Source organism: Myotis yumanensis, unplaced genomic scaffold (genome assembly GCF_028538775.1).
Source record: "Myotis yumanensis isolate MYYU_CA2020_CCGP unplaced genomic scaffold, mMyoYum1.0.hap1 SCAF_3, whole genome shotgun sequence".
Classification (NCBI taxonomy): Eukaryota; Metazoa; Chordata; class Mammalia; order Chiroptera; family Vespertilionidae; genus Myotis; species Myotis yumanensis.
This window is the reverse complement of record NW_027223754.1, coordinates 7,482,486-7,508,734: the sequence shown is the minus strand read 5'-3', so window position 1 is coordinate 7,508,734 and position 26,249 is coordinate 7,482,486. Positions and strand designations below refer to the sequence as shown.

The window sequence follows — 26,249 nt, the reverse complement described above, 5'->3', positions numbered from 1 at the left end:
AGCTGTTTGCCTAGGTGAGAGGATGGTGGTGGAGCAGGCGTGAGGATCACTGGTCAGAAATGTTTCAGAACAAACCCACAGCCAGACCACACACACCTCTGTGTTTGGTGTCCTGCATTCATTTGTTCGGCCATCTCTGATCAGCGCTCTCACCTGCTTCTCAAAGGCAGTCCTTACTGCTTATTCACGTCACCGTTAGATAGCACACTCCATCTCGAAGGCTTTTTCACACGAGCACCCAGGACACTTTAGGGCCTTTTCTGGGCTTTTGGTCAAGAAGGGAGATTCCGAAAGGCGTTTGCTGGGACTGCCTGCGTGAACCCTCCCCTCAGGAGTCCGAGCTTACCTTTTCCATTTGCTGGGTTTTGTCCTTCAATGTACTGCCTCTCATGCAATGCCAATGTGGAAACCACAACTCGGCATTCTTAACAGTATCATCGGGGAGAATATCAACTGGAAGACTTTTAATATTGTGGGTGGAGCTGTAACACTGGCCATGAAAGAAAGGACTCGATTAAAGCCAAAGTCAAGACTCTTCCCTTCGAGTGACGCGAGACTGAGAGCAGCCGGTCCCCTGCTCTGTACCGCCTGGCGCCAGGGTCCCAGGGCACAGCCGTGTCGCGGACTGAGCTCAAAGTGAATGAGAGAGATCTGCAGGCACGTTGAAAGAGAACACATTTATTTACACCAGTTTCCTTTTTACAACTCCCACACGTTTAAATAATCAACATTTCCAGGAAATCAGGTAGTTTTAAATTAAAATATTTAAACAAAGAGATTTTCACAATGTGATTTTTATTTACATGAATTTTCGAGAACCTAAATGGTTGTTTTTAAACTGCACAACGTAACAAAAAGCTCTTATTTAGACCTTGAATCTTTTTAAAAACTTTCCAGTTTAGGGAATTACGCTGACGACCAGGTCCTTGCAGTTTGGGCCCTTACAGATAAGGGTCTTAATGACACAGACACAAACCCACCCCACAGACAAGCCACACTCGGTGGGAGCTGACCCTCTGACATGATTTGGTGGTAAGCGCAGCCACGTGAGAGACAGCTCAGACTGCTCCGATGAAAGCTGTCGGCAAGTCTTCTGGATCGGTCATGGGTGGCTGCTCAGCTGTGTCCGCGCCGTGAGCACACACCAAGTTGTGAGGGTGACCACCTCGGGTGAGCCCCCGTGGGCTGCTGGGGATGGAGAGCTTCCCCCGGACCCGGTGCATGCCCCTCCCGTCCACTCCGTTAGGGCTGGGTTTTCCGGAAGCTGCACATGCACTTCACTACGTTGGAAAGAATTTACTATTCACAAATGACTTTCACCAATAATGGTCTGACAGCTGTCACGTCGCACTGACAGATTTCAAAGATTTATTAGTGAAACTACGCAGAGGATAGGCTTTGCTAATCTCTTATGCACGAGTTCCTCTGAATAGCTGGCATAACATCCATTAAAAAATAAAGATTAACGTTCACCACGATCAACGCTACAGCTCGGAATGAAAGCCTCAGGGAGCTCTGTCCAGCGTCTGCGAGCACGGCCAGGCCCGGCGTGAACGTCACGCAGCGGCAATGGAGGCGTCGTCCCCGAGTCGGCCCTGTGGCTTCGAAGTGAGAAAACAAGATGGTTTACAGAGAAATAGTGACCCGTAAGCTCTCTTAATTGAAAAGATTTTTAAATTCTTGGAACTGTTCACAAAAACAGTATAAACATGTGCAAATACCAAAATAAATGTATTTGCCTTTCATCTCGGCTTTTTTCTTCACTTGAATTGGGGCCGGCAACTGTGTGCTCGGTCCCCTGTTCCTTCTGACCCCTGCAGACACCCCCAGCTGATCAGGCACCTCCACCTGCCGACCCCACCTCAGCCACCTGGTGTTCTAGCGCCACTGCCAATCTATCACCACTGTTGGTGGGGCAGAGGGCATATGGGAAATCTCTACCTTCCTCTCAATTTCGCTGTGAATCCAAAACTATTTAGACAATAGAGATCTAAAATCATGAATATGGCTTTTCTGTTTCGTTTCGTTTTAAACAATTTAAAGTATGGAATAGGGTAAAAGCTTGGAAGGGTTAATAAAGCAATTTTTCTGCAGATGCAAAAAAGTGTGTAAACCTAGAAAAATAAAAGCTAGAGAAATTATGAAGGACACATGAGCAGAAACTAACTTGTAATGTACCAAGTCCCAGGTAACAGAAACAAGGCCCAGTTCCCCCAAACGTGACAGACAGGAAAAGGGAAACTGTGCAATGGAACCTGCCATTCCCAAACGGGCACCAATGGAAAAGAAGAGGGGATCACACATGCTGAGAACATCTGCCTAGTGGGGAGCACAGCCTATCGGGGGGCAGCCTCGGCTCAGGCACTGCGAGTGGCTGACTGGGAGGCGAAGTGCGAGCTACACGATCCATCTGTGTGGCCACCTCCCTGTCACACACTATGACCACCCACCGTCTTCTATCACAGGAACCTGGAGTAAATCAGAACAGTGAACGACAGTACAGTGCCCAATAGACGGCCATTTTCAGAAAAGACTCAACCTATATAACTTTATTAACCAATGTTACCCAATAAATTCAATAAAAAAAAGACCCCAATTTGGTATTACACCGTTAAACCGAGAGAATTAGGAGAATTCAGTGATCATATTTAGAAAGTTAGTCCATTTTGATTAAAAATTAGTTATAAGTTAACTATAATTTAAAAACATACTTTATGAAAGCCAAAGAAAAAACACACTTAAGGATACTATGAAGATACATCATTTACCTAAGGGAATAAACATTTTTTAAATTAGATTCTATAAATATAGTAACTTTATAGAAATGGATAGCAATACTGCCAAATGCGGAGGGTAAAAATCACAACTATCACTGTTAGTCTCAAATTATTGTTTAGCGATGTTTACATGGAAAACAAATCTTTTGTTTGTTTTCAAGACAGTATATTTAAAAGGCAGATGTCCAAGCCTTACCTTTACAAAAATACTGGTCGGTATGAAACGCCTGAGCAGCTGGTTTGTGAAGTTGGGAAATCTAAGCAAGTTGATGTTGAGAGATGGCAGCTGTTGGTATCCGGCCATGAGAGGATAGAAGTTGTATAACATTTCCTGTTCGGTGCCAGGTAAGATCCGTAACCGAATCTAAATCACAAAAGTCATAGGTAATCAGATACACAGATCTGCAATATCTTTGTCGTCACCCCTAGAATATTTACAAATGTTTGGACACCCAAATCTCTCTGGTGAATATTTTCTCTCTCCCATCCCATCCTCCATAGATTCCAAAAGGTAAGGCTGAATTAGTACCACACGATGATACGCGTGTAAGACATATGCATGAGCCTGGCCGCTGTGGCTCAGGAGTGGAGCATCGACCAACGCACTGAGGTCCCCAGCTGGATTCCAGGTCAGGGCACATGCCGGGGTTGTGGGCTCAATCCCCAGTAGGGGGCGTGCAGGAGGCAGCCGATCAATGATTCTCTCACATCTCTCATTGGTGTTTCTATCTCGCTCTCCCTCTCCCTGTGTCTGTCTGAAATCAGTAAAAACATATTAAAAACTATGCACATGATTTCTGTCTACCAAGACCTAAAAGGCAACTGTACCAGCTTAAAAATGAGCACACTCGACGGAGCGATATATTCTGTGTCGTAGGCCAGGTAGAGTGAGTCACAAAATAGTAAGGATAATTTACAGAAAAGTACCTTTGTAAACATGATGTCAACATAAGACACACTAGTTGTTTCTTGTAGGTTTTTTTAGGAATTATGTTAAGGTGAGTAACTTCAGGGGGAAAAAGGTGTTTACAAATTTTTAACAATACTTTAGAAAAGAACACAAACTGGTAAGATTTTGGCATTTTACATGATCCAATTATTTTTAAGTTAATATGTGAAAAAGATGAAGACACGCAAGAAAAGCTTACTCATTTGCAAATGAGTGCATACAGGTCCATGCCACAGATAACATATGTACATGTGCACCAACATACCAGAGCTAAGATTATACTTACTGTGTAAAAGTTTAAATTAGTGTATGAACTAGAGTATGCATCATACTATTTCGCATATGCAGGGCACAGGTGACTAGTCAGGGTATGTACTTCCAGGTGTTATGACACATTTGTTCCTCTATGCTCTATTAATAAAAAGTACTTACTGATGACAAAACACTGCACTGGCAGTGCTGAAGAGAATTAGGCATTTTAATATAGGTAGTCATGCCTCCAGGCCTCAGAAGCAGACAGACACACACACACACACACACACACACACACACACACACTCATTAGTCATTAAAGGGAAAGCTAAGATTTTCAGGAATCCCATTATACAGCCCAAGGATTTGTGAGCTCTTGTTTTCAAGGAGAAAGGACCTATACACGTGATCGCAATGTGAGAAGGTCTGCCCATTGATCCCGCCTCTGTCACAATGTACTCAATCCACAGAAGAGACTGAAAATGCACTCCTATCAGAATCCCAGGTCCACGGTCAGTCCTGTCAGCCCACGTGCACAGCTCTCCACGCCCTGCCACACCTGGTGTCTACAGGAGCATCCCAGTGAGATGCGAACTGTACCTGCTTAAGGCCCGAGAACATGAAGGCGTCGCTGGGCTCCACGGAGACCTCCAGGTCCTGAACCAGGCTGGTCTTGTTCTGCAGGTGATACCGGACGGGCAGCGATTCCCTGACTCGGCCAAACGACGGCAGGTCTGCAGGGAGGACACGATCCTCTTGGTTAGAAAACATCTCACCCTCTGCGGGGTCTTCTTGCAAATGACTCTCCTTCTACAAGACACGGGCTTATTTAAACTATCAGTATCCCTGCGCTCTTGCTAAATAAATTTCCCGATTGAAAAAGGCCACAGGACTATGAAAAAACAGGGGAAGACGATTCAACATCTCCTTTGAAAGTGACTGACTTAAAAGGGTGTTGGCTGTCAGGAGCTGAATTATATTTTAGGAATAATTAAAAAATCTACCCAAGGTTTCCCCAAGTATCAACCGTGGTTCAAAAAGGGATGGCAGACATCCCGTGCCACTGATGGGAGCACATACCCTGGAATATGACGTATTCCTGCCCCGAACTTGAACCTGAATCTGACCAGGCCGACAGATCGAACTACCAATTTATAGGGCCCAGAAACACTTAGCAATAATGCAGTGCAGTCAGCAAAGTCCAGCCTGCAGCAAGCTCCGCAGGACAAATGACTCGGCCCCTCGGTAAACAAACAGCAAGGCCGAGGGGAGGTGACGTGTGGAAGGCGATGGCCCTGGACGGGAAGAGGGAGTCGGCCTGCCTCCCAGTTGCAAAACTATGCATGGCAGAGACCGCAGGCACATAAGGAACATTCAGTCGACCAGGGAAATTTCAACATTAGAATTCGATAATATTAAGACAATTTTGCCAATTTTTAAAGTCATGACAATGGTATTCTGATGAGGTTTAGAAAAATAACCGCTCATATTACAGATACACTCTGAAATATCTAGAGATGAAATGATATCTGGATTTGCTTCAAAATGATGGGGTAGGCGGAGTGTGTAGAGGCACGTGAAACGAGACTGCTCACAGCCCACTTTGGTAAATGTCAGGTATTTTTCATAATCAAGATGTTAAAAGTCTTAGCAGCCGGAACACCCTTCTCCTGGGGTCCTCTGCCCGGGGGCCTGCATGCGTTACCTGCGCTCACGTGCAGGGGGATGTTCTCCACGATCACATGCGGCAGGGTGATGGCGGTGCTGATGGCAGGGAGGCTGTCCGCGGCCGAGGTCCTGCAGAGAAGGGCCCCTCAGTCACATGTCACGTGCAAAGTCAATCAAAACAGGGACCATGGACAGTCACCAACTGGCTAAGGTTTACTCCTGACGTGCAGAAATCCAACTGCCCTTGTATACCGATGTTAAACCCACAACCTCGCCGGAACGCTTATAACTCTAACAATTTGTTGATTCCCCTGGGTATGCTACGTAGGCAATCCTGTTCACTGCAAGTAAGGGCAGTTTCCCCTAATGTGCTAATGGTCCAACCATCAAAATCAGTTTGGTAAGACTCCCTCAGAATGTAGGTCACGGATTGTGACAAGACACCGACGGAAGTGCAATGATTCTTCTTCATCTTTGTGGATGTGACCATGGGCAGTGACAGCCTGTGGCTGCCAGCCTCCTTCCGGGACTGACAGAAGCTTCCAGCTACTAAAGGACGACGAGGAACAACTAAGCCATTAGAACACAGACAGTGAAGAGCAACAGCGCTGACATATCTCACCTCTTCCAGCAGATCACGTAATGTCCCGTGGCCACTCCACCTTCCACGTTCCCCACCGCCGGGCACCGCAGACAGAAGCACTCGCTCGCGCTCTCTCCGGTCTGCAAGACAACTACAAGCACGAGCCCTTCAGTCCCTGTGCAGGACTCCCGCGGGAGCAGAGGGTCCCACCGGGAAACAGCGAGAAGAACCTGGGTACGTGTTACTTAGAGACTCGGACACTGTGGCTCACAGGCGTCCTCACGTCCCTGTGCCATGTCTTCTCTAATCCAGCGATAAAAGCAGGCGAGCAGCTGCCTGTCTGTGACATGTTCCCCTGGGAACTAGTGAAGGGGAGGAGTCTGGAGTCGGAATAACACCCTCTGGTGATTATTTTTATTTCTCTAAATTAGTTCATGTCTCCAAAGGAAACACTTCCCAATAGGGGAAAAAACACAAAAATACAAAAACGGGTAATTTTAGTTATTCCTTAAAGTGGTCCGAATGGCATTCCAGGAGACTCGGGACTGTCTCTGAATAAGCACATACTGTTGAGATCACCGAAACGGAATACATCAGACAGTGACTCACTATTGCCCAATGTGGCTACTTACCTCTCGTGCAAGGATGTGCTCCTCTCACCAACTTATAGCAAATCTCCTGATAACTAGATAAACGTTCGTCTAAACCAAGCCCTGCCCACCCTCCGCACGTCCTGGCCTGCAGTGTCACTCCTGTAAATGCCAGCTGGCAACAGGGCCCATCTAATGCCAACTTCAGCAAATCTAGGAGCAACACCCGAGAATGACAGCCAAGTCCCTGAACATTAGTAACTGTTTTTATGGGTTTCCCAGGAAGAAGGCTGTGAGGAATTGATGGTTGTGATTGTGGTAGATACCAGAAACAAAAAGGAAAAAAGCTGGATCAATCTTCACTTGAATTAACTACTTTTAATTAATTTTTAAGGACTAGGATATGATAATGTAGCCCAGTTAGTACAACTCACATCAATTCAACCCTGTTAGAATAGCTTTTTAAAAAACCTGAGGTGTTCATATTAATTCCCTTAAAGTCCTCCCTAATTCTAAGAAGTTAAAACCAAAATGATCACAGACTTCCTGAACAATTAACATTAAGGTCAAATTTATGGCCTAGGACAGTTGTGATTTGTAATGTGTCAAACACAAACTTTACAGTGGACCAGTGCTGGCGTTCTCGGAGGCAGCAGACTGAATAACATCACCACCTCCCAAAGATATCGCACTTAATTCCCAGAACCTTTGAATGTCACCCCCATGGCGACAAAGACCTCACCGATGGGATTAAGGGTCTTGAAGCTGGGAGGTTATCCTGGGTCATCCAGGAGGGCCCAACGTAACCACAAGGGCTGGAAGAGAGGGAGGCACCAGGGAGTCCGAGAAGGAGATGTGACAATGGGAGCAGAGGTCACAGAAAAGTTTCTGAAGACGAGACACAGCTGGCTTTGAAGATGGAGGAGGAGCCACGAGGCGAGGAATCCACGTGGCCCCAGAAACAGAAAAAGGCAAAGGGAAGGATCTCCCTGGAGCCTACAGACATGCAGTCCTTGGTTTTGGGACTTTTGACCTTAAAAAATAGACATTGTTCATTGATGGAACAAACGCTGATGAACTGTGAGGATGCAGCGAGATCGGGGCTGAGAAGCTGGGTGCAGGAGGTGTGCAGAAGGGAGAACAGCCGCTCTAAGTGAGACAACGGAGAACCAAACCACAAGCTACAGACAGAAACAAGAGTTAAGTCCCTCTGGCAGGGGTCCTCAAACTACGGCCCGCGGGCCACATGCGGCCCGCCGAAAACATTTATCCAGCACACCGGGTGTTTTTGCCGCCGCTGTGTACATAGGAATTTGTTCATAGTTTATTTTTAAACTATAGTCCGGCCCTCCAATGGTCTGAGGGACAGTGAACTGGCCCCCTGTTTAAAAAGTTTGAGGACCCTGCCCTATGGCACCTAATCAATGTTATAACAAAACAACACTGAATGAAACCATGTCATTCGAGGACCTGCTGTAATATTTTCAAGTACCTTTTTAAAAAAGTAACTTCCTTGTAGTAGCAAAAATCTGACTTTTTAAAAAAATGTATACTGAAATTGTAAATGATGCTAATTCTACCTTAATTCTAAATGTATTTGTTTTTGTGAGCGTAAGTCTCAAGTTCCTTTCCTTACCAAAAGCTAACTCTTACACTGCTAAGTACACATATGCACACACACGTGCATGCACACACCTAACTCTCTGCTAATTAAGTGCATGATCCACAGTCTCACCTTTGTCCACCTGGGACTCCAGCTGGTCCACAGACACCATGGTGGGCGCGAGCTGGAGCTCGCTGGAGACGATGGTGAGGGCCCAGGGGGAGGCACTCAGCAGGTCGGTCATCAGCAGGAAGGGGACGTCGGCGTAGACCCTCTCCAGGTGCTCGAACTGTCACGAATGAAGACAGGTAAGTCCACTTTATTTTTCCTGTTGATTCCTAGAACCTAAGTGATTTCCAATCTGCTTCATAGGGACGTACCTTTGTAGAAACAAATTTCACTGCTACGTCGAATGGAAAGACGGTTTCTATCGTTACGGTTTCATCCTGCAGGAAAATGTAAAAGGAACATGCAATGGTTTTCTAAATCATAAGCATCCGTAAAGTTTTCAAAACAGAAGGCATACCAAACAGTCTAAATAAACAGTTCCAACTTATATAGGATTTCCCCTTAGATATCTGTAAAAATCCATGTAGAGAAACCGGACTCTTTTTCTAATAAATTATCTTGAATATTATCATCACACTGCAAAGCGCTTGCTTGCACATTATTTATCTCAGGACCTGGTGAGAGTAGGCAGGGCAGGCAGTGTCACCGTCCCACAGCAGGAGCCAGAGCTGAGGAGGACATTGGCGGGCCTCAGGCCACAACGCCAGCGGTGCCAAGCATAGAACCTGGGTCTTCTTCTGTCGCCTCGACTCAAGGGAGGTAAAATAGCAACAATGATGATAACGTAATGTGACGCCGTGTTTTAATCACCATACATGCATAATGCAATGCTCAGAACTCAAGGAAACACATGCCGTTATTACCGCCACGTGAAGAAGAAATGGTCACGTGGCTGGTAAGTGACCAAGGCAGAAACGGAACCAAATCGGACCCTGGAGCCTGCCTTTAACCACATGCTCCGCCTGCTCACAAGCGCTGCACTGAACTGTAACATTCTGATTTTACAGGCAAGGAAACTGAGGCCGGAAGAAGTTGCACGGCTCGCCCGGGCTCCCAAGGTAGGAGGCAGTCCTGAGACAGCACCCTCACCGCTAACTCGCCAGCCAGGGCGCATCTGACAGCATCCAGCGAGGCCAGGAACTGTCAACAGTGCGCCACAAGCATGTTTAAAACATGCAACACCCGACTGTTTAGTCAGGGGCACTGACTGCTTTCCCTCAGATTGAAGAATTAAAAAATGACAACAGCCAAACAACAACAGCCGTCTGGTGTGAATGAATCAAAACTATGCTTTTGTCAGATTGGCAAAAATATGCTTCTGGTGTCACAGAATCTTAGCAATTAGTTTCTGTGTGCCACGAGGTAGAAAAGGTTGAAAATCGCTGAGTTGGGTGAAATTTTTTTTTTTTCCTTTTATAAATCCTCACCCAAGGACATTTTCCATTGATTTTTTTAGAGAGTGGAAGGGAGGGGGAGAGACAGAGAGAAAGAAACATCGATGTGCGAGAGACACATCGATTGGTTGCCTCCCACACAAGCCCTGACCAGGGATGGGGATTGAGCCTGCAACCTAGGTACGTGCCCTTGACTGGAATTGAAGCCAGGACCCCCTAACCCAGTCGGCGTGACTCTGGTTGAGCGTCAACCTATGAACCAGGTCACGGTTTGATTCCCGGTCAGGGCACATGCCCAGGTTGCAGGCTCGGTCCCCAGTGGGGGTCATGCAGGAGGCAGCCGATCAATGATTCTCTCTCATCACGGATGTTTCTATCTCGCTCTCCCTCTCCCTTCCTCTCTGAAATCAATTTTTAAAAAAGAATTTTTTTTTAAAAGAAAGAAACTGGGACCCTTCAGACTGCAGGCTGACGCTCTGTCCACTGAGCTAAACCAGCCAGGGCTGGATGAAACTTTTTTTTTTTTTAATATATTTTATTGATTTCTTACAGAGAAGAAGGGAGAGGGATAGAGAGTCAGAAACATCAATGAGAGAGTGACATCGATCAGCTGCCTCCTGCACACTCCCCACTGGGTATATGCCCGCAACCAAGGTACACACCCTTGACCAGAATCGAACCCGGGACCCTTGAGTCCGCAGGCCGACGCTCTACCCACTGAGCCAAACAGGCCAGGGCTGGATGAAACTTTTAACAGTATATTCCATGCCTTCCTCCTCCCACTTGGGAAATACTCCTGATTTCCTTGGGATGGTTTTGCTTCCCAGTAACTTATAAAGAGCCCACTGCCCAGACTCTGCAGTGACCAAGCAGCAAATCCCCAGGTAACTAGGCCAACTGCCCTGCTGGGCCGAGAACCCAATTTCTAGAAAACACCGAGACAACAGGGCTGCCAGGAGTAAGACACTGAATACTATAGTTTTCCACTAATAGACATAAGCATTACATAAGATAAGGTTAAATCTATATAAAAACATGCCCCCCCCCCCCCCCAGCTCTATAAACAGAAAGCAGACCACTAAGAACTCCATCAGAGTCGACAGCAGCTGCCTGAGCCGTGAACTCTGACAGCTTCCCTACTGTCACTCTCCTCGGTGTGCACTTACCACACCGACTTTCCTAAGAACCTATTTTAACAGAAAAATACCTCATAAAGGGAAACCTCCCTTTCTCCAAAACCTCCTACAGGAGCCAACTCACCGCTTTTACCTAATGTGTGACTTTGTAAATAGCAGACAGGTTTAAGCTCTCAAGATTTGTGTGCAGAGTGCTCAAACCTTTTGATTCTCTATGTGAAAAGCCATGCCTGCCAATTTTCTAATGTCTGAGCAATGAATGCCTTATTGTACTGTTTATGATCAACGTAAGTGAGAAAAAAAATCAACCGCTGTTAATGAAAATCTGAAACAGACTATGAGCACCTGCTTTTCGATAAGTAAACGAAACAATATGACGCCCCCTGCAGGAGCCATGAAAAACAATAAATACCTTGTGACACTTGCAGACGATTTCTTTGTCTTCAATAGTTGTAGTGATCAGGTAAGAAACATACACGAGGAACATTCTGGAACCCACTGTGCCACAGCGGATGTATAATGTTTTTTCCAGCTGCAGCAAAATAAAAGTATTTTAATGTAATTACTATTACAGATTTCCATCTGATATATAGGGTGTCCCCCAAAATGTAGACACACACTTTGAATAATTATAAAGGCAGTGTTTATTTAAAATACATTTTGAAATTGAGCTATCAGCTGTTAAAGTGTGCATACATTTTTGGGGGACACCCTGTATATTCGGGGATAATGTCCCCACCTTTTATCCTTTACTGTAGCAACTGGTTAAATGCTGAAACACTTTCTACAGGCTGTTCCTGCACAGGGTCAGAGTGGGATCATTACTACTCCATCTTTTTACCATCATGCCCAGCTCCTCAAGAAATCTTTGTGTTTGGTTTGGAATCAAAAGTTGACTGAAAAATTATTTCACTAAGTTACACACACAGTGTTATTTAATTATTTATCAGGCAACTAAATCTCTGTATTAAGGTCATTGGTTCTAAAATCCCTTGTGCAAAACCTGAAGACATTTACACATTTAAGTGTGTAAATTGGCATAAAACAGGCATAAGTGAAGTCACGTTTCTTGTCTCAGGAAATGCTATGAAGTGCTCTAAGACTCGCTCCATTTAAACTACAAGCTAGCAGCCTTTCTCCCCGGCACTGTCCCCCTGGTTACCTGCTCCCCGGGACGCAGGTCCTCCACGGGAATGTCGGTGAGCAAGGCCGGGCAGGACTCATCGCACAGCTCTGTCCCGTGAAGCGTCACCTGAGTTTTCTGAGTTAGATTGGCATCCTGTCCTAAAAGGGTTAACATTGTTTTAGAATCCGGAGAATTCAAAGCTTATCCTCACAGTCTACACTGCACAAAGTGCACTGCGTCATGACATTTTAAACAGACTTCCTAGAGCCCACACCACGGGGGTTTATGTCACATTAATACTGATCAAACTGAAAAGGCATGCTTACCGGGTTTCAAACCTGCAGTGAGCTTCACGTCTCGGATCCTGGTCTTCTCGTGGGACTGAATGGTCACAACCAAACAGTACATCTCGTTCGTCAGGGCAGGCGGGTCGTGCCGCAGGTGCACCGAGATGCTTGGAACTCTGGAGATGACCCTGTGGGGAAAACCGCAGCTGAGGAACTGGTCGCTTTAGAGACAAATGAGCCTCACAGGGACTTGACACGCAAGGCTCCCGCCTGGCAAGCCCGACTCACATGGTGCTGGCCTGGACCAGGACGCTGTCCCAGTGCACCTCGTCGTCAGGGAGCTTGGGCCGTCGTTTGAAAGAGCGCGAGGCCTGGAGGGCTTCCTGGGTGGAAGCGGCGTCTCCGCCTCCGCCCTGCCAGTTTAAAACCACGCACCTTCCCGCCTCGTGGCCCAGCACCAGATCCACGGAGGTGATCTAAGAGGAAGAGGTCTGTCAGCAGGGCCAGCTCATTCTTGTTCATCGCCACCCCCCTCCACAAATGCGATCGGAGACTGCGGTCTGTGGAGTCCATGCAGAAACCCAGGGTGCGAGAGAAGTCAGACTCCTGCTGCCCTGGCCGGGCGGCTCAGCCGGCTGGAGCGTCGTCCCGCACACCAGGAGGGGCACACACCTAGGTTGCAGGTTTGATCCCGTGTCCAGGTGCAACCAAATTGATGGGTGTTTTTCTCTCACACAGATGTAGATGTTTCTCCCCCTCCTCCTCCCTCCCCCTTCCTCTCAGGAAAGTCAATTAAAAAGAAACAACAGAGAAACCTGCTGTTAGAGTCTTACCCTGGCCAATGATGAGCTGGGACACTGGCTAACACTAGGTTTAAAATTCTTTGCCTTTAAACAGAGAATAACTTGGACTTTTTAGCTAAGACACTGACTGCTATGGTTTTAGCACCTGGCACAGTGCCTGACATAACAGGTGCTCAATTAGTGATTGCTGAGTGAAATAAATGAATGTTTTTGATAACCATTAATATATTCATAACCTAACTCCACACATTTTTCCTGAAGACATCTCTGGTATTAGCAATGAAATTCTTTACTAATTGAACAAATGCTCCTTTCAACTAAATCCACCAACAAATGTATTCAAAATAATATTATTATGATTTACATCTAGTAGTTTTCCTTAGGTACCTTGTAAAAAATAAGTAATTAGGGATTTAGTAAAAATCATGAAGATTTCTTTTAAATGAATTTACAAAATCTCTGGATATTGGGTAATAATAAATTCAAAAGACTCACAGAAATTGTTATGGGAGTACTGGTAGTACAGTCTAAAGTTTCCATCTTGGAAAGGGTCCCAAGTTGACATTAGCTGACCGTTCTCATTCAAGCCATGGAAAGCATGCACTTAATAAGTGCTTACTCATACCAATAACTGTTCCAAGCAATTTACATGAGCTAACTCATTTAATGCCCACAAAACACTAAGAGGTAGGTCCTATTATTAGCCCCATTTTACAGATGAATAAACTAAGATACAAAGAGGTCAAGGAACTGCCCAGGGTCACAAGCTAATATGCTGGAGAGTTGAAATTTAAACCCGCGTAGTTTGGCTTCAGAGTTTATGCTCAAGAAAACATTACTTTCATTGTATATGCCTGAAAGGCGTTTTAATACATATATATATATATATATATATCTTCCTTTTTTATCTTTAAAATATGTAAGCAGCAATGTTTAAACATCAAAATGACTGAATTGTTACATCATACAAAATACAATTGCTATATTATGTATGTTTTGTTTATAATTCCTTAAGGGATTATGCCACCATTAAAAAATAAGGTTGGTCTTATGTACTAACAGGAAATGACGTCTAACATACGCTATTAAGTAAAAAAGCCAACCACTGAATACTACACAGTGTATCTCAGTGAAAGGGAACCCCAAGCCATTATGAATGGTTTCCCTGGCAAGTCCAAGTGGCAGGCTTGCTTACTTACTTAATAAACATCTGGATCACTTGAATTTTCTCTGGCACACACATATACTTGTATCATTTAAAATCTCTCTTAAATAAATTTCACAACTAACCTCAATTTTCTTTCCCACATCTTCAGTTTTTGCAACAAATTTAAACACAAACTTCCTCGTTTTTCCAGGAGCTAAGCACATCTTCCCCTGAGTCAAGTTTTCTAAAACTTCACTTGCTTTGGACGCTTCCTGGATCACACAGAACTGGTTGTATTCCTGAAAAAGAGGTCAGCAAGAGCCGTGGTTTATGACATCAACATCATGCTTTGCTTACACTGAACACGCGTGAGCTGGCGCTTGTAAGGCTGCCTCCACTGAACAGTGCATCAGGAAGGGCTGCCAGTGAAAGGAAGGTTTTATGCAAAGCAGGCGCGTATCCGCACCGAGACTCGGGCTGCCGTGTCCGTGCTGGGTCTTCAGCTCCCCTTTTCTCTCTGCGCTCACTGCGCTGCAGTCTCCTGTCTTCCTACTTGGCACCTCTGTGCTATTTCCCACAGACGCTTCCAATTCTGTCCTGTTTCCCTAACCAGAAGCTCACATCCACACCTGCCTAGGGGTAGTCCCACACGACCCAGATTCAGCACCCAGCTGCGCACCCACCTGCCTTCTCACAGCGGCTCCTCTTGCAGATGCACCAACGCAGACCCGTCCTGCATAAGCCCGTGGCTGCACCACTCCCACCCCGTCCTCAGATAGCAAGAGCACCCCAGGAGCTGCCTGCACCCCAGCAGGTGGAGTATCTTCTCAGAAAACTCCCACAGGTTATGCTGTTACTTACCCTTATGTTTATTTTTAGTCCACGCTTATGAAATCTAAGAACGAGCCACCACTTTTCCTGTGATTTCTATCTTGAATTTCAAATAACACATGTTCAGAATATAATCTAACTCTAAAACTAATTGCTTTACATTTAAATATTTTTATTAGTTTTTCATTACAGAAACAGCCTATGTTTGTTATTTAATAAAGGAAATAGGATAGTAGGATAGGACAAAGTAAACTACAAGTCTCTACACTGACCCTAATTCCGGATTTAGAATATTTCCTGGCGAGCAAAAGAGTTACCTATCCTGTGGGGCTCACGTTCCAGAAAGGAAAACAAGTCCTTACTGAACAATCCCCCACAGCGAAGCCGCGCCTGTGATAAGCCCTGGGCAGGGCTGTGGAGCCTGGCGAGCTCAGGGGGTCACGAGGTCAGGGAGGTGTCCTGAGGGAGTGAGGCATTAAGGGGCTACAACACCAGGAACTGAGCAGATACAGAGAGCAGGGAAGCCAGGCCAAGCAGGTGAAGCAGCACATGCAAATGCCCCATCCTGATAGTGCACCATCTCCCATACGGCTGAAATCTGTAACCATGGAAACAGGACTCACAGAAACAGAGCGGAATGGTGGTTACCAAGGGGTGGGGGAAGCGGGGAGATGCTGGTCAAAGAGCACTAACTTGGGACAGATGTAAGACTTTCAACAATAGGATTTAAAAAAAAAAGAGCACTAACTTCCACTTATTGACGGGTAAGTTCTCACGCACAGCGTGGTGACAATAATGAACAACACTGTACGCATCACGGAGGGGTGAGAGAGCAGGTCCTCAGTGTGCGCACCACACACACACACACACACACACACACACACACACACACGGGGACTACGTGAGGTGATGACGTGTTAGCTAACCTTACTGTGGTCATCGTTTCGTAATACACGTGGGTACAAAAGCATCATGTTGTACACTTTAAAGTTACACAGTTTATATCCTATCTCAGTAAAGCTGTAAAAATTAATTCATCAGAAAGTAAATAATATATTTTGGCTCTTTTTACAAAGGCCCTGCCCTTTCTTCATTCTATCCCCATTCTTTGTCCTCTATCTACACTCAGGAACCCAGACTTACTGAATGTCTGTAACCTCACCTCCCACCACCAGCATCCTATCCAATTCCTCACAGGAAAGGTCAGGTGCATCAGGGGAGGTGGCCTCTGCACCTGCCTTCAGAAAAGACCTCCAGTTGGTTTCCATAACATTTCTTTCCCCTGTTTTGTTACTGGAATAAAATTTCTCAAAGCTTTGGCTTTAAAATTCTCAAACTTCTCAGGTTCACCATGATATCAAGAATATTGTCACTCTCAGTAAGTGCTTGCTGGTTAAAGGCTCCATACACTTTCCAGGTGACCAAGGTAATTATTTATTAAGTGAGCTTATAACTGAAAGTTAGAACATAACACAGCACTTGACTAGACACTATCATACCACAAAAGTGTTCACACGTGGGAAATACAGCGCGGTCCTCATTCTGCAGAGAAAAGCTGCTGAAAACGCCTCGACTATTCAAGAAGGAGACAGTGTGAGCTCCGGGGAGGGACGTGGAGGAGCACAGGTTTACATATTTACTCTTCATTTAAATCTATCCCACCTCGCCGAAACCGGTTTGGCTCAGTGGATGGAGCATCGGCCTGCGGACTGAGGGGTCCCAGGTTCGATTCCGGTCAAGGGCATGTACCTTGGTTGTGGGCACATCCCCAGTGGGAGATGTGCAGGAGGCAGCTGGTCGATGTTTCTCTCTCATCGATGTTTCTAACTCTCTATCTCTCTCCCTTCCTCTCTGTAAAAAATCAATAAAATATATTTAAAAAAAAAAAAAAATAAAATAAATCTATCCCACCTCAATTTCTTCAACATCAAGCACATAATCCTATATAATAAAAGGCTAATATGCAAATTGTCCCCTCGACCGCGAGTTCGACCAGGGGGCAGGGCTGGCCAGCCAACCTCCCATGTCCCCTCCCCCGGGCCAGCCCCACCCCCGATCCAGGCACCCGGCCGGACCCCACCCATGCACGAATTCGTGCACTGGGCCTCTAGTAGTTTAATAATGAAAAATTAATATCAGTGCTATATGCAGAGCAAATGATTTTAAAAATTATATTCATTCTGAATATATCTTATTTGGAATTCAAGTTACATATTACAAAAATATATAGACAAAAGTTCTTAGATTTCATAAGTATGGAGTGAAAAACCGAGGTAATTATCTACTCAGTGAGCTTATAACTGAAAGGAAAAATGTTAAATTTGAATTACTGATATAGAAGTTGAGAACTACACACATTGTTTAATTTCCTACAAAATCATTAAGACCTAAAGCTTGCTAAGCTCACTCTATCTAACTTCACGGGAGCTGCAGTAAGATTCACATGTGGTGAGGCCCTTGAGTGGGCACCTTTACCTGGTTATTAAAGCTGACGCAGAGCTTAGAGAACCTGATGGGATGCGGACAGTCAGCCTTCAGATAAATATCAAACTGCACAGGCACATCAACGTGGAAACTGGGGGCGTGGAACTTGGCTTTGCATTGCACTAGAAAGAAACAGAGGGGCCGAGTCACACACCAGCACATCCGGGCCCTCACACATGGCTCTCCGATCCCCGCTCTGCGGAAAGGACGCACCCACATGCATGCTCTCACCGGCGGCTAAGTGGGAAGTGCTTCAATGCACACAAAGGGAACTCACTTTTTAAAAACAAACCAAATTTAAGTAAACTACAGTTCTAAAACCAGCATTAATCTTAAAAACACCGTTGCTCCTGACATGTAACTAGTCTAGCATTTTAAAGGAAAAAGATCCATTTTGTTACTTTTAATTTATTCCAAAATACCTGCCCTAGACAGTAAAGCACATGTGTTTCAAATAAGACTTTTCAAATGTGCTTCAAATAACATCTGAACTACAACTGAACAAAGTAAACTTAAGACATAAACTATTTAAAATTTTGATCATCGATAGGAAAAATAAATAAAATTAGTTTATTTATAAAATGACTACACTTTGACAATTCTTTGGTTTTTATAATTATTATGCTGCACCTACTCATTCTGTAGAAATAAGGATACTTTCCCTGAAATAACACTGCAGGTGCTGGCTACCCACCGAACGGCACGAGGTGCTGCACCCCGACGGTGAACACGTTGCTGCCGGCCAGGGAGACGCGGTCCGCCCACAGCTTCTGGGCAGTTTTCACAGCGGCGCCGTCACAGTCAGGCTCAGGCTCAGGACTTTCGTTCTGCACAACACAGAGTTACACACTCGCTCAGCTAGTTACAGAACACACACATGCAGGATTCAGATCTCAGCACACACAGCCTCGGAACTCGCTTTACACGAAGAATTCCAACCTACCATTAAAACATTGATGAGGTTCTTCTCTATCCGAGATTTCTGGTCATCTTTCAGAGTTGAAGCTAATAGGAAGGAAGAGGAGAAAAAACCGGAAATGTAAGACAGACAAGTCCGCCCACCGCCCCCATTGAGGCACTAAAACGCCACAGAATGTCTCTGCTGAGCACGATTCCAGAAAAATGACAGACAGCTTTCTAGAGCTAACCCCAGCACTTTATATACTTGCCCTGAAGTCTACGTGAAAACTTACTTTCTGACAAGTCTTAGAGAGGCAAAAGAATTTTGTTTTTCTCAACTACAAGTCCCTCAGCTATTGTAAATTCCACAAAAGGTATGAATGTCTTCACTTTGCAGTGACCTGCACATGGCAAAAGTACTACCGAATATTTGACATAATCATTCTTCCAATTTTAAGAAGCTTCAAGTTGCTGAATAATCTTAAAACTTCAGAATTTAACTGGAAGAACAGCAAGTTACCCCTTCCAAGGAGTTCTAGGGAATAAGTAATGTAATCTTTTAACTGGGCCATCAGGTAGGAACACTTGAGAGCTGTCGTCAATATCGACGTGAGCAGAGTCCACCAGCCTTCGGTCCGGTAATCACACATCACGTAGTCCAGCAACCTGGAAGATGATGGAAAGACAGGCTGAACAACTTCACAGGATGGGGGGAGGGATGGGGGTGGGAAGAGTTCCGGGAGAAAATAAAGTGCCCAAACTTCAGAAAATCTTACTGAAATAGTTTAACAAGTATTCTCACATTTAGCTAAATCTGAGGCTCCCTAAGACTTTGAAAAGGATTGTACTAGCAGATAGTACTTGAAAAAATATCACAGAAATGGAGTGTAATAGAAGTAGAAATAAATAGGGAAATATTAAATCCTTCAGTACAAATTTCTAATTGTGCTGTAAGGTAATCGTAATACTTGTAAAAATACAGTGAACACGACTCACTTCAAAGCTTTGGTATAATCCTTTGCATAGTAATATTCCTCTCCCATCTGGACCACTACAAAGGAAGAAAGATTTGATGTACATAATTTAAAAGCATTCCAGCTTGATGAAACTGTGGCACATTATGGATACGTACTTAGATGACTTTTCATCCTCGGACACTTATACTTCTTAAACTGCGCAACAGCATTGCTCAGAAGAGTTATTATTATTTCCTGTTAGAAAAGATAAAGTGTGAAACATTCTAACAAAAATAATCCCACGTTTTACTTGAATACTGTACAAAATAGTTGGCACTGGGGGAAAACCTACCGAGTGAACAACATTTCTCTCCTTCAGCTGAATGGCAAGAATTCCCACCTTCTCTTTTTCAGGATCCGAAAGGTCAAAACCTGTATTAGGTAAGAACCAACCCATTTTAGATAGCACATTGAACATAACTCCTCCACATGAAGAGGGGGTGTGCACACTCCTCGAATCCTTTCCTTCAATATAATGTATTTACAATTCTCAAACATTCTAGAACTTTAAAGATTGCAAGAGGCAGCTTTATTAGCATGGCACCTTCTCTGTGACCTCTGTTAAAGAGAACATCACGGAGCTCAATATTCTTTGCCAGGTGGAATCAACCACCTGAGGAGTAACACCAGCATCATTTTCTACACAGAATATTCTTCCTGGAGACGAAAGTAAATGATTTCTCAGAAATTGCTCCAATTGAATTAAGTATGCATAAAACACAAAAAAAGATGCAGAGAGATTATTTTTAAGGTGATACAAATGCTGTTTTAAAATATCAAACAAATCATTAAAGTTAAGACAACAGATGTCCAAATATTTTAATCCTATCCCATCTTTAATTTTAAATTATTCTCAGATGTAGTGATACAAACAAAACACTCTAAAAACTAAAAAACTGATAATCTTTTTAAAAGTATTTTAAAAGCACACATTTTCACCTCAACATAATCTGCTCTGCCTAAAGCAGCCAAGAGAAAAATCGTGAAAGCAATCGGCCTTCTGAGGCTGGGAGAAAGGGAGGAGGGAGAAGTGCTTACTTAGTACTCCTTGGCGCCAGGACCTCTGTCCGTAGAAGTCAAGAGCGCCTGTTTGTGTTTCCAAGGGGTCAGGATTGGGATACGTCACCGAAGCCTGCAAATGAAAACACGACCCTAAACAGGAGTCCATGTAACCCACCACAACCAACTCTCCCTCATCTGACAGAATAAAAAGTGTTCATCAACACAAACACCAACACATTCAAATACAAAGTGGGACTGCTGATCATATTCACCTACCTTCTGAGAAGAAAACGGAATTTTAAGTGAAAATAAACTGATGCCACTATATGAATGTAAATATATACAAACACATACCCACCATGTGCTTATGGGGAAACCGGTGTTTAAATACAATCATCCAAGAGAAAGGTAAAATGAAATGTCAAGTTAAGAAACTAAACAATTAACAGTATGTCTCAGATTCTTGAGAGTCCTCCCTCGGGGAAACCTCGGGAAGAGAAAAGTCCAGAGGCATCCTCTCCGGTGGGTCAGAATGATGCTCACGTCTTCGTGCCCTTCCAGCTCCTACAGCCGCGCACACAGAAACGCAACACTGGACTTAGTGTGGCACGGGCTGAGCTGTGGCTTTTATTTTAAAGTAATTTTCTCTTGTCTAAGTCACTAGCTTATTGACAATCGTAAGTCAGCTCTTCAAAGAAAAACTACTTCACAGGCAAAATGGAGCCGATTATATTCAAAGGCTTGGAAAAAATTACCCACACCCATTAGTTTTATCTTCTTCCAAGAGAAGAGGAACCAACTTCCTAAACGGCAGATCGCACGGGAGTCGGTAACTTACTTCATGGCTGCAGAGGGTTTTTGCGAGCTGCTTCCGCTCCTGGGCGTAGTACGCTGCCTGCTGGTAATAGAAACCAGGATTCTGAGTTTGAATAGCTGTCAACCCTAACTTAATAGCTTCATCAAATAAATCTCCAAAGGCCTGGAATCTTAAAAGAAAAAAAAAATCAAAAAATAAACAAAGGATGAAAAGAAAAAGAAAAAGCTTACTTTTGTAATTATTCATCCTGGAACCATAACCTCACCAGACTGGATTAAAATAGTGCTACTGATGAACTATAAGTAAGTGGGACTTCCTGCATAAATACTAATGCACACGAATCAATTACAGGTAACAGATTCGGTATCTAAGTCCACTCTTCTGAGCTGCAGCCCTTTACAATATCCTGCCAAACTAGATGCCAACATAATTGCCACCATCAAATACATCTGTGACTCTGGGAACTTCATTTTAGCAATTTTTAAACACGGGTCTCAAGTAGGAAGTTCCATGTCAGTAGAGATTTTGTTTTGTTCGATGCTATATTCTCAGTACCTAGACACATGTTAGAAAATCAATAAATATATACTGAACTAGAGGCCCAGTGCACAACATTTGTGCCCAGGGGAAGGGGGGGATGGGTCCCCTCAGCCCAGCCTGCGCCCTCTCACAGTTGGGGATCCCTCGGGGGATGTCCGACAGCCCAGGGAGTGGGCCTAAGCCAACTGTCAGACATCCCCCGAGGGGTCCTTAGAGCTGCCACGGAGGTGGGAGAGGCTCCTGCCACCGCCATTTTCCCCAGCCATGAGCCAGGCTTCTGGCTGAGCGGCGGTCCCTTGTGGGAGCGCACTGACCACCAGGGGGCAGCTCCTGCGTTGAGCATCTTTGCGCATCATAGCGACTGGTCATTCTGCTGTTGGGTTGATTTGCATATTACTCTTTTATTATATAGGATTACTAGAAACATACTTATGCAAGACCATTAAAAACCTACTTACTGACAAAACTCTTTGCTCAATTTAAATGGAAGTCCATGCCAATTCTAGCCCTCCATATCACATGTATTTTTTTTAAATTGTTGACAGTATTACAGATGTCTTCCATTTCCCCCTCCCAAGTATTAAAAAAAAAAAAAAAAGACATCCTAAAAGTACAATTGAAAACATACTGTTTAGACATCCATGCAGCATGCTCGAAGGACAACTCCGCACTTCCGATTTTTTTCTTACACAAGTCGATGTGTTTTCGGAACTGAGCAATTGCATCCAAAGGGGTGTTGTGCTGAAAACATAGCCTACAAATCTGCAAAATGTAAAGTCAACCCCAAAAGAAAAAAGAAAATCAAAGTCAAAGGCATATTCATTTAAAAATATGTAAACATTGAGACTAACCTTCAAGGACTATGGAGCTTCCTTCTCTGAAGTTCTTGGAGATAGAATCGATTTTCTCTATGACAATATAGATTTTCTCTATGCTCAAACCAGAGGCTATGCCCCTTTGATAAATGAATAAAATTACTCAGTATTATACTGAGTCTATTCTATACCTTTAAAAAAGCCTGGAGTTATCATTTATATTAGCCAGTCACTTATTTCTGGGTTTCCAATCTTTTCCTACTACAGGATGCAATAAATATCCTCATATATATGATTTGCAAGTTAGCACACATGTCAGATAAATTTCCTGAAATGGAATTGCTAAGATCAAAAGCAATATCCACTTGAAATTTGTACAGTCATTGCAAATTATTTTCTATAGAAGTTGGACCAACTTACACTTACAGAAACAATGAATTAAAGTTGCCATCTGCCATCACATCACCAACCCAGTGCCAGCCATCTTTAAAATACTGAGTGTGGAAAGATTAAACAAAACAAACAGCTCTCACCTGCCTTCTGGGGGCATCTATTTCTACTATAAACTAAAATGCGTAAATAATATGAATAAAAGTTTCCACTATGGTGAACAGATACACCTTTCCTATGGCTGTGCATTAAACCAAGGAAGCCTTGTATGGTTCTAACATGTTAAACCTTTTAAAATTCAATACTATAGGCAGCTTTCTTCTCCCTCCTTCCTGCTCCCACTTAAAAACAGACAAAAGGCCCCCTTAGAACTCTGACACCCATAAAACTCAAACCAAGCATTACAATTAGGCTGCTAAGCACCAGGTGTCCTTGAGGTAAAGGACATGAAGGAGGTGAATTACTAATCTAATACTTTTCAGAACAAGTAAATGATTTTGGTTTTCAAACTTTAAAAAGATAATGTGATACTTAAAAACAAATTTTCTTTATTTGGAATTAGAACTCTTACCTTGTAGTTTACAAATCCTGCCATAGTCTTAATTTCCAGAATATTAGTTTCATGGGCTCTCAATTCATGTACAAGATTATAGGCGGTCCGATAATTCCTAAGAGAAACACAAGGGAAGTGATTAATTACGCTATAATTTAATTTTGAAAGGATTCCTAAGAATAAAATTATTAAAATAACAAAGAGAATGGAGAGTTAACATTTCTTAGCACTCAACAGCTCAACAACATATACATATTAAGCTCTGATTTCCTGAAAAGTGATATATGAATTAATAATGTGTGAGTCGTAGCCGATTTGGCTCAGTGAATAGAGTGTCTGCCTGCGGACCAAAGGGTCCCAGGCTCGATTCCGGTCAAGGGCATATGACCAGGTTGTGGGCTTGATCTCCAGTAGGGGACATGCAGGAGGCAGCCAATCAATGATTCTTGCTCATCATTGATGTTTCTATCTCTTTGTCCCTCTCCCTTCCTCTCTGAAGCCAATAAAATATATTTAATAATAATAATAATAATGTGTGAGAAGCTTCAATGACTTTTCATTGAGAACAGTACCATCACATATAATGAACAACATAAACTGATGAACAAAAACAGATCCAGAGACAAAGAAGCATCAATCAGACCGTCAAACCTCAGAAGGAAGGTAGGGGAAGCTGGTGGGAAGGGGAAGAGGACTTGTATGTACGCATATAAGCCTAACCAATGGACACAGACATCAGGGGGGGTGAAGGCATGAGTGAGGGGGTAGGGGGGCAATGGGACGATAGGACACATGTATAATACCTTCATCAATAAAGAAAAAAAAAAAAGAACAGTACCATCACGTGCACCTTGCTCTGTCATTAACATCTGTCAATAACTGATAGAAAAAAAGTTGAAAAACTAAAAAGTAGAAAATTGTCCAGAATTACATTTAAAAATTAGTATTGTTGCCCAGCCAGTGTGGCTCAATGGTTGAGCGTTGACCTATGAACCAGGAGGTCACAGTGATTCCTGATCAGGATACATGCCTGGGTTGTGGGGTCAATCCCCAGTAGGGGGCATGCAGGAAGTAGCCAATCAATGATTCTCTCTTATCATTGATGTTTCTATCTCTCTCCCTCTCCCTTCCTCTCTGAAATCAATATTTGTTTTTAAATTAGCATTGTTAAAAAATAAGTTATTTCTTAAAAGCATCACACAAATTTCTCAAACAAATAGAAACTGTTCTAGGAAAGGTGTTATCAGGACAGCACAGGTCAGGAGCTTTTAAACCCAAGTGTCTCTACAAGTTAAGTGGGTATCACTGGTCTCAGGAGCAGGCTGGAGAGGGGAAATGTTCCAGGGCGGCTGGCGCTGAGGGAGAGAGCATGGGACAAAGGAGAGCCTGGCCGAAGGAGGCCGCCCCTGAACATGGACGGTCAGGAGGAAATCTCAGTCTTCTCCAGAGAAACTGCTCCTAACTGCACCAGGTGACACTTTTCCTTCCAGAAGTGCTTTTGGACAGAATTGGAATGGAAGGTTTTTAACTAATACCCTGGATTCAAAATACACTATAGTAAACTCAGCTCTAATTATCTGAATTTGTTGAGATTTAGAGAACAATTTGGTACTTAGCACCTCAATAATAACACACACAAAAGAGGTTTCTGCAATATTCCTCTGAATAATAGACATGTTTTTATTTATTTCTCTATTTTTCTCCCTGTACACTTAGCCTGTCCTCAATTTGAGAATATACTGCTGTTTTTATCCCTCTGTTACACTGTCACTGCCAAAGCTAGAAAGAGATCATGTTTTATTAAATTGTGGCAAAGGAATGAAAGGCTCAACCTCTGCCAACACATCCCCAACTATTATCAAAGCTCTAAGCAGAGAACCGAATGAAAAATGATGCTATTGTCAGGCATTAAAAACTAAACAACAACTTTAATTAAAATAAAATCATGCCCTCGCCAGTGTGGTTTGACTGGAGTGCTGTCCTGTCTACCTAAAAGCTTGTGGGTTTGACTCCCAGTCAGGGCACAAACCCAGGTTGCAGGAGGCAACCAATCAATGTTTCTCCCTCTTCCTCTGCCTTCCTCTCTATAAAATCAATTAAAACACAAATAAATAAACAAAATCATAGCTTAACTGAATAAATGCACTATACAACTCAAATTCATAGTCTGATTTAGATAATATTTATATGTATATTTAACTTTGGAAGACAGCATTCTTAACACAAGCATTTTACTGAATATACAAATAAGTAGAAAGTGGGAATATTTTAATATTGTTTCTTTAGTTCATGTCATTTAATAAAAGTAGACCAGAAAGTCTTATAACTCTATGAAATTTACTTACAATAATAGAATTTTTTTAAATCTAAAAATATTATATTCCACTCATATCTAGATAAACTAAATACTATACACCTGAATCTAAATTAACATAAACATTTTTAAATTAGTTTGGTTGTGATTCAGAAGTTGCCATTAATATCGTATTATTAACATCAAGATAAGAAAAATTTAGT

The 26,249-nt window shown here is 43.4% G+C and overlaps 1 protein-coding gene across 1 annotated transcript in view; it reads right to left on the bottom strand.

The window, feature by feature from the left end:
• Positions 1 to 662: 662 nt before the first annotated feature.
• TRAPPC11 (trafficking protein particle complex subunit 11) overlaps positions 663 to 26,249 on the bottom strand; it is a 32,829-nt gene continuing 7,242 nt past the window's right edge. The window contains exons 8-30 of the mRNA XM_070408148.1: positions 23,751 to 23,847; positions 22,603 to 22,736; positions 21,456 to 21,603; positions 20,654 to 20,747; positions 19,908 to 19,987; positions 19,732 to 19,810; positions 19,596 to 19,650; positions 19,120 to 19,265; positions 18,643 to 18,704; positions 18,394 to 18,526; positions 17,691 to 17,821; positions 14,528 to 14,683; positions 12,723 to 12,910; positions 12,474 to 12,622; positions 12,184 to 12,305; positions 11,434 to 11,553; positions 8,803 to 8,868; positions 8,555 to 8,711; positions 6,269 to 6,380; positions 5,684 to 5,775; positions 4,579 to 4,712; positions 2,974 to 3,141; positions 663 to 1,601 (exon numbers count right to left, since the gene is read on the bottom strand). Coding sequence (XP_070264249.1) covers positions 1,557 to 1,601; positions 2,974 to 3,141; positions 4,579 to 4,712; positions 5,684 to 5,775; positions 6,269 to 6,380; positions 8,555 to 8,711; positions 8,803 to 8,868; positions 11,434 to 11,553; positions 12,184 to 12,305; positions 12,474 to 12,622; positions 12,723 to 12,910; positions 14,528 to 14,683; positions 17,691 to 17,821; positions 18,394 to 18,526; positions 18,643 to 18,704; positions 19,120 to 19,265; positions 19,596 to 19,650; positions 19,732 to 19,810; positions 19,908 to 19,987; positions 20,654 to 20,747; positions 21,456 to 21,603; positions 22,603 to 22,736; positions 23,751 to 23,847 — 2,668 coding nt within the window. The 3' untranslated portion in view covers positions 663 to 1,556. The remainder of the gene's footprint in view (positions 1,602 to 2,973; positions 3,142 to 4,578; positions 4,713 to 5,683; positions 5,776 to 6,268; positions 6,381 to 8,554; positions 8,712 to 8,802; positions 8,869 to 11,433; positions 11,554 to 12,183; positions 12,306 to 12,473; positions 12,623 to 12,722; positions 12,911 to 14,527; positions 14,684 to 17,690; positions 17,822 to 18,393; positions 18,527 to 18,642; positions 18,705 to 19,119; positions 19,266 to 19,595; positions 19,651 to 19,731; positions 19,811 to 19,907; positions 19,988 to 20,653; positions 20,748 to 21,455; positions 21,604 to 22,602; positions 22,737 to 23,750; positions 23,848 to 26,249) is intronic.